General features: G+C 29.9%; 1 protein-coding gene across 1 annotated transcript; it reads left to right on the forward strand.

Annotated features, from left to right (window-relative positions):
* Positions 1-941: 941 nt before the first annotated feature.
* Positions 942-5,816, forward strand: LOC123202610. The gene is made up of 3 exons (XM_044618566.1): positions 942-1,097; positions 1,763-2,402; positions 5,414-5,816. Exons 2-3 carry the CDS (start codon positions 1,843-1,845, stop codon positions 5,481-5,483), a joined length of 630 nt encoding a protein of 209 aa, XP_044474501.1. The 5' UTR covers positions 942-1,097; positions 1,763-1,842; the 3' UTR covers positions 5,484-5,816.
* The last annotated feature ends 5,538 nt before the right edge of the window (positions 5,817-11,354 follow it).

Consider the following 11,354-nt stretch of genomic DNA (forward strand, 5'->3'; position numbering starts at 1 on the left):
TTTTTATCAAAATTATAGTTTAAAAATAATATTAGACTATCATTTGTTAGAAAAAGATTACATTTGTTAAAAACTTGTTTCTGAATTAGATCGAATTGAATAAGGTGATTTGAATAGTTAGATTAGATAAAATCCCAATTGTGACCTTATTGTTAACGTCAATCTCATCTATTATTTTTGAGTATACATGCCATCAAACTAAATTTTTGAGTATGTTAAAGCAATTTAGATAATATATTTATTGATTAATTAAACAAAGTTATTTTGAATATTATTTTCAATTAGTTAACCATTAATCAAATGGTCTATTAGCCATTGTTGGTAGACTGAACTAACCCCTTCATCGGGTTCACATAAGTGAAGAAGTATTACTTTTATTTTGAATATTTAATGATTCCAAAAACATTGTTTGAAATATCTTATACAATTAAGTGAAGAAAAATAAAATACCACTAAATTGGTGATGAGTTATAAATTAAAATGTTTAAAAGATAGATAATATATTAAAAAAAAAGTAATATGATTTTGTGAGTGAAGACTTAAAGATTAATAAAATTGATAAAATATTAGAATTTTTAAAAAAAATTGAGTCTTTATTTAATGTAATAGTTATAGATTTATTTACTGTATTTCAGATTTACCTATCCATCTAACATGGGTTAAAAAAAAAAACTTGTAGGTGAAACTAATGGTATATTTATCTTAACAAGTTTTTAAAAGGAAGGGCAAAAATTCATTAAAATTTCTTTATTTTTCAAATATTTCAAAGTTTGAAATAAAATTACAAATAAATGTTAAAAGAAAGAGGCAAGGGCAAGCAAACAAGCGCAGGCTTTCTCTTTATATAATGACCTTTCGTCTTTCAACACTTTCCCAAAAGTTAAAAATAAAAAAAATATAAAAAAAAAAGGGGAGGGCCCATTTGGTCACTATCCCTATCCCTTCTTTAAATAATTCCAACCCCAATATTTTTTATTTATTTTTCTTTTCTTCCGTTTTCAATTTCTCGGTTATTAATTCCCGTTCCATCTAGCCGGCGGCGCCGGTCTACTTACGTCACTAGATTTCTCCCTCAGATCCGTCATTTCTCCTGTCAGGTAGTCCCTTTACTCTCCTCCTCCCCGTTTTGATCTGAAAATGTTCTGTTTGGATCCCGAGAAGATAAAAATTGTTTTTTCTAGTTTCAGCATTGTGCTGACTAATGAGCTATTGTTTGTTTAGCTTTGATAGTGGTGCTTGTTATGGTACTTGATTTGATTTGTTACAGTTTTGCTTGGTTGTTTTTAAGTTAAGCAGATCTTCCACTATATTGTTTAGTAGTAATTATGAATTCAAGTGATCTCACGTTTCTTCATTGTGTTTTGTTTATCCTAGTCTCATTGAATTGAGAGCTTTAAATTTGTCTTTTTTTTTTTTCTGGTGAAATTGTATTTTATTATAGGTTTATAGATTATTATAGGTATGTGATAGGATGATTGTATAAACATTTGTTATGATAAGATTATTATTTATGGTTTTTAAGTTGTGGTCAAGTTGTCTTTTATTATAATGTTTTATGAATTTTTTCAAGTTTTTATGGATTTTAAGTGAGACTGGTTTGATCAAGAGGGCGTTTCCGTTTATTGAGTTTTTTAACTTTATATGAGAAAATTGAAGTGGTTCATTGCAAGTTCTGGGATTTTCGTTTATTGTTTGTTGATGATGATGATGCTTGTGAGTTTTTTGGGTGATGTGACTGACTTTGAAGCATTGATGGATGAAGGGCTGGTGTATTCGAAATTACTGTGAGTGGTTGGCAATACGCAATTTATGGCTTGTTGGGTGCCCAGATGAGCAGAACTGATGTTATTGGCAGTGGAAGGAGGAGGGTTCTTCTCTTCTTCAGCATCTGGGTATAGTAAGGGCCTGACCCTTCTTCTATTGGGTCAGAAGAACAGAGAGGACAAACCCATGAGAGTTTCCCCGTGGAATCAGTACCAGTTGGTGGACCAAGAACCTGACCCTGACCTCCAGCTGGCTTCCGCCACCAAGAATAGGCTTTCCCGCGGCTGCGCCTCCTTCATTTGCTTTGGTTGCGCTTCCGCAGGACTTGACACCCCATCACATCTAAAAGTAGGGCCTACCCAGCACCAAGATGGTTTGGCTGGACGTCTAGCCTCTGACCAGGGAAAAGATCGAACAGTTGATCTTGAAGATGAAGATGGTATTGTAAGAAAGGTTTCTCTTAGGAGTAGCTTAAAGAAGCCGTTGAATAGCGCTTCAGTTACTGTACAAAATGTTAATGAGCACGAGGAAGTGTGTGAAAAAGGTAGTGATATCCCTGGTCACACAGAAAGGAGAAAAGTTCAGTGGACTGATGCTTGTGGCAGTGAACTTGCTGAAGTTAGGGAATTTGAGCCCAGGTAACGGAATTTTTTATCCCTAGATAATATATTTTGACTGCACATATAAATTTTTATTTATGGTTTGTGTAGATGTATTATTTTTTATGCCTCTACTCATATTTTTTTCCATGTGCATGATGGACTCAATTTGATTTAGCTTTGTCTTAATATCGGCTATTATGCATACTAGATTTTAGCATTCCAATCATCTAGTTATGGCCCAGTTATTCTCAGGAGTGAACTTTATACAGTTGGTGTGACTAATTTCAAAATAGTGAAGTAAAATATGTGGAGTCAGGAAATTTGCTTTTCTTAGATTTTTTTTTATTGTAACAGTTCATTCTGCCTGAGAAGGAAAATACATTGAAGTTGTAGAACAAGTTCTGTCCATCTTCTTTTAACATATTGATTCAAAACATGTTGGAGGATAAACCATGCTAATTCAAGTCTTTTAGCTTAATGTTGATTGACTTAATATCATTACCATCTAATTTTGAGTGCTTCATCCATTTTGCAATGCATTGAGTGAGGTCAGAATTAAAATTTTAATTATGTTGTGATGAACAATGACTATAATTAAACTGGAACAGCATATTGTAGGTTGGCCTTTCAGTTATATTGTGATGAACTGTGAGTGACAGTCAGTAATTCAATGGGAAGTATGCACCACTCTTACTAGTTTCCTGAAACAATTTATTTATTTTTTAACAAAAATGTGAGTACTGGATGTTTTTGAAAAATAAAAATAGTAGACTGGAGACTCTATTAATCCATTCATTGTTGGAAGGGTCATAAGATGTCTCCAATATGATTGGAATGGATAGGATTGAATTGCTGCACTTCAGCCTATTGACATGGTGATTGTAATGATATGATTATAAGGGCATAGTCATTGATATATATGATTATTGGATGGTTGAAGTTGGTGTACAAATTAATAAGCAGAATTCATACTAATAATGATTGGAGGGGTTCTGTGTGTTATTTGTTTAATGGTGACTGGAATCCATGGATTGAGACTGTAGTTAGTGCCAAGTGATTGAAAAGTGGTAAGGCTATAAAATAATAAATCTATTCCTGTTGTTATCTTATGTGCACTTGTAATAAACATTGGTATTAATCACAAAATTGTCTTCTTAGCAATTTGTTTTCATAAATTTTTTTTGCTTTGTAAGGGATTTCCTTCTCACTTGGTATAGGGAAAGTCAAACCTATTTTCGTCTCTATTGATTTTTCCTTATACAGCATTCCCTTATTTTAGACCCTACTGGCTGATTGTTGAATGCTTAAGTACCTTAAAAAACAAGTTCTTGCTAAAATCCATGAACTTGGAAGAATTAATAAATCTGATCTTTGCTAAACAGAGGGCCACAATGTTGTGATGATGGTGTATCATTCTTAAGGAGTCAGAAAATGTAGATCCTTGTTTCCTTCTTTGCACCCTTTTTTTGAGATTATTTTATAATGTCTATGGGTGTGCATAATTTGGTTCAAATTGTAAAACTAGATTGAACCATTTAAAAATTGTAGTTTGGTTTGAGTTGATAAATTATTGAAAACAGTTTCAGTTTGTGCGATTTTCAAACTGAACCAAATCATATACTTTTTTTTTTAAATACATATATGTAACTATATTCGACAAAAATTTTCAATAAATAATTAGGCGTACAACTTGTTTTTTCATATCTATTTTGTTATTTTCTTTACATGCAAATTGTATATTTATTTTACATATTTATATTATACTCCAGCCAATTATAATTCAATTAATTTTATTAAATAATATATATTTAGAAATGAATGATTTTAATAAATTCAGATTGTAATCCAAATCAGACCAAACCGTATTTTATCAATTTAGTTTGAAACATAAAATGGTTCGGTTTGGAAATCAGATCGTAATTCAAATCAGACCAAACCGTATTTTATCAATTTAGTTTGAAACATAAAATGGTTCGGTTTGGAAATTTTTCAAACCGTTTTTTCAGTTTGGTTTAAAAAATTGTCAAATTGGACTGTGCACACTCCTAATAATGTCTTTTTGGGTGGCAAGATTGAGTGGGTTATTCTGTGTTCTTGCATTTTTTTTGTACATGGATATTAATCCTTTTGAGTAGGGAAACATGTTGTTTGTTTGTTTGGATGATGAGGGATAGAACCGTGAACTTTTCCATCCATCATAAAGATTCATATTAAAATATTAGGTCTGTGAAATGGCTTATTATGACTTTAGATGTGAGCTGCTGAAGTTAAGCATTTTGGGAAATGATCATACAATGACGTTTTAGTGCTATTTCCCCTGCTCAATAAATTTATAGTATATGATTAGCCTTTAACATATCAACCAAATTTCTGCATGTACTTGAGGTCTTCAGACTTTATGTCCTATCTCGATGAGGTCTTGATAAGGTTCAAGTCTTATATCATGCCACTACCGTAGTGTAGATTGTCTCTGGTGCTTGTTGGTTGTTAAGTGCTAGGGTTCCTAGAAATTTACCTCCTTTCTACATTTGTTCTAATTAGATTTTGTCAATTCTCTAATGCACTGCAGTATTCAAAGGTGATCTTATTTCTATTTATTTAGATCAGGTCTATGTCATGTACTACTTTATGTAAATCTGAAGGATGAGCTTTGATACGGTTTTAAATGTGTTTCTTCCTGTCTGGCACACATAGTATGTTGGAATTGTCTGTATGTAGTGTTTGATGATATTAAAAAATTGTCATCTAGTTTGTTCATTACTCCCAATTCTGTGTCGCTATACATTTAAAAAGTTCTCATGCTGTCTTTTAACAGTCCAAAGTGCTAATAGATTAGATCATATGTATTTATATAGAACATCCTTCTTCAACATGTTTATTATAAACTCATGGCAAGCATGTACTCGTTTATGCACCGAATAAGGTTCTCACTTTCATTTTCTTGCTTTTCTTCTTCTTTTATGTGTTATACCTTACCACTCTTATTTCAAACTTGCTGTTTCTCATAATTGTGGGTTGACTTAGAAAGAAACTTTTTGTAATGTCAGTGAACTGGGGGGATCAGATGGTGAATTTGACCATGGAATGGAAAGAAGTTGTTCATGCGCAATCATGTGATTTGTTCTTGCCAACACCTGTTGTAGACTCAAAGTTTCTTAAAATGCAGCAACACTTTAGGTAAATTACTGCTAATGCCATTTATTTGGTTTTTACACCTACTTGGATTGATTTCTGGAGACAGGAAAGCAAGTTTTTGATCTCTATAAAAGAATGCACAAAGTATAGGAGCTTCGTTTCTGGTCACTTTTGTTGGATTGATCATTTGTGTCTATATTTAGTTGTTGAGGATTTCAATTTTGTCACTGGGATTCACTTTGTTTTGGTATATTATTCTTGTTATCTCTATTGTACTGGTTATTTTTTCATGGTAAGTAAGGTTTTATAGTCTTATTTGCTCCAAATCAATATGATGTTATTTTTAATTTCTTCTTTTAAGGGGTTTTTATACATTAAAATTTGATTTTTAATATTTTTAAGAGAGCATTTAGTTCAAGTAATCTTTTATATTGTTACCAAAATAGACTATTTAGAAGATTATTAAATATAAATTAGTATTGTCTTTTCATGAAATTAGTATGTATAAATACTATAATATTGTTCTGCTTAAATAAATGTTAAACTAAATCAAAGGTGTGAAGACAAGGGGGAAATTGACATAAATCAAAGATGGGGTTAGGGGGGAAATGGTAGGAGAAATTGTAATAAATCAAAAGCGGGGGTTGAATGAGAGCCTAGTGGCTGCTGGTGCTCTAGGCAATTGATGACGTGTGGCAATGGCGAGCCTTTCTCCCTTACCTTGATCAATGTCACAGGAACCTCGTAGGAGGTTGGCCAATATGGAGGCGAGTGCTTCCAAATTTACAGGCAATTGTTTTTTCGATCTTGGACAAAATCATTGAGTTCTAAGGTTTCAACGAGTGTTGGTAGCAGTGTGAGTGGTGCAAGGGTGGTCGTGATGGCATTGTGATGGTGTTGGTGATGATAAGAGTTGGTCTGTGGTGGCAGTGTGTTGGTGTTGGTGTCGATAAGAGTTGGTCTGTAGTGGTGTTGGTATCTATAAGAGTTGGTCTGTGGTGGCTAGTGGTGGGTTGGGTGGCTTATTAGTAGTACTGTTTTGTCTTGAAAATTATGAGTAAAATGGTAACGATGAAGTCGTAGTTTAGTTGCTATTTTAACTGAAAATAAAAGTAATTTCTTTTTAATTTTATAAGAGTAAAATTGTAACAAAATTAAGATTATATAGTAATAGTTTGTCACCTTGCTAATAAAAAATGCTTATCATAATCTTTTTATTATCTAAAGAATGAAATGAGGTAATATTAAGATTAAAAGATAGGTTATCAAAGTGATTAAGATTATCCCCAACTAAAAGCCCTTAGCATTTCGTTCGGTTGATTTGTGATTATCTTGATAATTTATCTTTTATTATTAATATTATCTTATTTAATTTATTATTAATAAAATATTTTAATTTTTTATTATCTAGTTGACGTGAAAGAAGGTAATTTTTTATTATTAATATTATTTTAATTATTTTATTATTAATAAAATATTTTAATTTTTTATTATCTTATTTAATTTGGTTATCTATTTAATTATTAAAAAGTTATCAAATAATTATGATTTTGATAAAATATCATACCTATAAAATTTATAAAATAAAATTGCCTTTGTTTTAATTAAAATTGCCAGTAATTTTAAACTTATTTTATCTTGATTCAAACAATCATTAAGACAAAATTGTCTTTATTTTAAATTAAATTTGTGCTTCTACAGCCTACATGTTTTTGTTTGGAATGATGATATTTTTGTTTTAATGATTATTTAAATAAAAGTAAAATAGGGGTTTACGGTTACTTGTTTTAATTAAACATGAGATAAATTTTATAATAAAATTTTTATTTGTATAGAATTTTAACAAAATTAAAATTATTTGATAGTTTTTTAATAGATAAAATAAAGATAATAATCGATTACCAACTATATATCATTATTGACCAACAAAATTTTTTAACGAAAAATACCAAAATTCTCATTGAAAGACGTTGAATTTGCAAAAATGGTTAGGATCGAAATATTTTGATAAAAGATGTCAAAGTGAGAGATGAGATTGATTTCATTAGATCTAAAAGATATTTCGATGAGAAGCATTCAATTTTATTTGCATCATTTAGATGATTTAAACAAGAAAAGATGCAATTGATTATGAGATGAGAAGTTGTCGACATCGATTGAGATGAAGGCTGTCAAGTTGATCGATATGAGAATATGAGAAACCATGACTCTAATCTTTTGATTTATTATTATAGTTTTCCCTTATTATTTCATATTCGATACAACCCTCCATCTTTGAACTATACTTTAGATTTAGTTTAATATATTAATAATTTTTAAATAAAATAAGATTTTAATATTTATTATTATTATCAACTAAATATAATAAATATTTATTATGTTAATTTAATCAAACACAAACACTAATTTATACTTGGCGATATTTAAAGTAATACGTTTGTTCGAAAATATTTTATTTATGGTAGAAAAAGTTTACTCTAACGAATGCATTCTAAAGATATGTATTTATAATTTTAAAATATTTTTGGATAATTTTTAAAAAATATTATTTATTTTAGTAATGAAAAATTTTATTCAAATTAAATCGTTTGTTAGAGATTGAATTAATTAGTTTGAATGAATAAAATTTTAATAATTTAAGAGTTTAATTTTTAAATAATCTTAAGAGATATTAATTAAAATAAACATATATTTTTTCGTATATATCTTTTTAGGATAACTTTTGCAATATTTACTTTTCTAAGTAAATTCATAATTTTTTACCAATAACACCCTTTCTACTTTACTTGACTTTCTTCACTATTTTCATTTCTCAACACATTTAATAGTAGCACACTTCAATACAAGTTCATTATTAAATTTAAAAAATAAAAAAAAATCAGTTGGATAATTTTTGGATAACGTTGCCAAAATATTACAGACACAAAAAACCTACAGCTCGTTAAGTGTAATTATGCAAAATGTTTGGGCTTGCGCATCTCAAAAGCTCAAACCATGCAAACGCGCATTAGTGAAGGTATTTTAAATTTTAGAAAATCACATTTTTAAGTTTTGTTTTTTTTTTTAAGTTTATATATCAAAACTCGTTCTACTTCATTTAATAATATTAATTATCTATAAATAATAAAATTAATTTTAACTATCAACAAATAAAATAATAATATAATATCAATCTTTTTCAGAAATCAATATTCAAAACTTGAATTTTTATATTAATGGAAGTCTCATAGCAAATTTTAAAAAAAGGTTTTGATTTATATAGATATTGTTGGAAACATTTTAAAAATATCAAACATAATATTCTGTGAATACTGTAAATATAAAAACGTGTATCTGACTTTGAGTTTGCGATGAAATATATTTGAACACGACATAAGATGTTGACGTGAGTTATTTTTACGATCTCATTTGTCTATGTATTACATTTCTTTTAGGAGATATACTCTTTTTGTGTTTATGGGTTCTAGAAAAGAATAGTTTTTTTGTTTGTTATTAAAAATAACGTCATCTTATTTGAAGAGATAGTTTGAATATTTAAATAGATATCTAACTGTCAATAACTTTTCCATTAACTATTCTTGATAATTAAAATAAATTAGATTAGATTGACCTATCATAGATGGCCCTAAGTCGAAGAGGAATAAATGTGATGATGTTGTAAAAAAAAAAACACTGCTAATGTGTATAACCAAATAAAGTGAAAATGATATTATTGATAAAAAAATATTGATTTACTTTAAAAATATATATATATAAAATTAGCATTAAAAAAATATGTCGGAAAAAATATTCACCTACTTTATGTTATAAATAGAAGGAAATGAATTGCAAAATGAATATATAATCTTTAGTTAATTTCTCCCAGGTTACGAAGAACAAGAAGGAAGAAAACAAAAGGCAAGTAGGAAGAAGCAGTGAGGCTTGAGATTAAAGAAAATGTACATTTTTAGAGGTGGGGGGGTGTTATAGGAGTTTGCCGCCCCTCCATTCAACAAAAATGGCTATGTTTACAGCCAATTTTCTAAGCTAATTTTCTAAAGCATTTAATGCCTTCCCATTCTATTTTTCAACTTTTACCACATGTGGTGGAAAATCTACCAGATGTGCAACACTCTCCCTTAGATTTCTACCACTTATAGATAATTATATTAACCTTGCTAAAGAAAAACTCAATGAGATAAAAACCAAAGTAAAAGAACATAATTATTAAATGTCCTATAAGTTGACGTTGGACGTGCTTAAACTATCTCATTAAAAACCTTACTAGAAAAATCCAGTGGGACAAAACCTAGTGAAAGAAAAAAAGAGTACAATGCACATTTTGTCCAGTATGTGATGAACTTCGAATATTTGCCTGACAAATGCTTCCCCTCTTTATAATAAGATTAATTTGGTTACTTATTAAGCCGCCACATACCGATGTTGTACATTAACTTCTCAAATGTTAATGTCGGTAATGTCTTAGTGAACAAATCTGCAAGATTCTCACTGGATCTTATTTACTTGACATCAATCTTTTTACTCTACTGAAACTCATGAGTGTAAAAGAACTTCGGTGAGATATGTTTGGTTCTGTCTCCTTTGATGTATCCACCTCTAATTTGAGCAATACATGTTACATTGTCTTCATATAATGTGGAAAGAGTGTCTGTTATAGAAGTAAGACTGCATGCATTTCGGATATGATGGATAACAGACCGTAACCATATACATTCTCGACTGGTTTTATGGAGAGCTAAAATTTCTGAATGATTCGAAGAAGTTGCAACCAAAGTCTGTTTGGTGGAGTGTCATGATATAGTTGTGTTATTATAAGTAAAAACATATTCCGTCTGTGAACGGCCCTTATGGGGGTCAGAAAAATAACCAACATCTGCATATCCAACCAAACTAGGATTTTTAGGGGATTTGATAGAATAGAATAATCTCAAGTCTCTAGTTTCACATAGATAACAGAGTATATGTTTTATTCCGTTCCAGTGGCGACGGGTTGGTGTAGAGCTAAATTGGGCAAATAAATTAACTGTAAAGGATATATCTGGTCTCGTGCATTGGGCCAAATATAATAAGACTCCAATAACATTAAGATATGGTACTTCAGGACGAAATATCTTTTCATCTTCTTCTTTAGGATGAAATGAGTCCTTTTTTGGATCAAGAAACCGAACAACCATTGGGGTGCTCAAAGTATAAGCCATATCCATATTAAAACGTTTTAATAATTTTTCAATATACGTTGATTGATAGATAAATATTCCATTTGAATTGTGCTCGATCTGTAGGCCGAGACAATATTTTGTTTTCTCCAAATTCTTCATTTCAAATTCTTTTTTCAGATATTCAGCAGTTTTTGAGAGCTTTTAGGAGTCCAAATTAAATTCATATCATCAACATAAACTGCTACAATAGCAAATCTCGTTTTTGACCTTTTGATAAAGACACATGGGCATATAGGGTCATTTACATAACTTTTTTTTTTCAAATATTCACTGAGGCGATTGTACCACATACGTCCGGATTGTTTTGATCCGTACAATGATCGTTGTAATTTAATTGAGTACAAGCCTCTTGAATTGACTCTTTTTGCTTCAGACAATTTGTATCCTTCAGGGAGTTTCATATAAATTTCAGTATCTAAATCTCCATACAAATAAGCAGTAACTACGTCCATTAGATGCATATCAGTCTTTCAGAGACTGTTAAACTGATTAAATATTTGAATGTGATTATATTTATTACAGGTGCATACGTTTTATCAAAGTCTATACCCGACCTTTGGGAAAAGCCTTGGGCTATAAGTCTGACTTTATATCTAGCAATTTTATTTTTCTCATAAATACCATTTATATCCAA

The sequence above is a fragment of the Mangifera indica genome, chromosome 19 (assembly GCF_011075055.1).
Source record: "Mangifera indica cultivar Alphonso chromosome 19, CATAS_Mindica_2.1, whole genome shotgun sequence".
NCBI lineage: Eukaryota > Viridiplantae > Streptophyta > Magnoliopsida > Sapindales > Anacardiaceae > Mangifera > Mangifera indica.

What these genes read in the sequence shown, in the direction of transcription:
- LOC123202610 (XM_044618566.1), top strand. Translation starts at nt 1,843, where the DNA reads ATGTTATTGGCAGTGGAAGGAGGAGGGTTCTTCTCTTCTTCAGCATCT. An exon ending in GTTAGGGAATTTGAGCCCAG is followed by an intron (nt 2,403 to 5,413) that starts GTAACGGAATTT and finishes TTGTAATGTCAG; the next exon opens with TGAACTGGGGGGATCAGATG.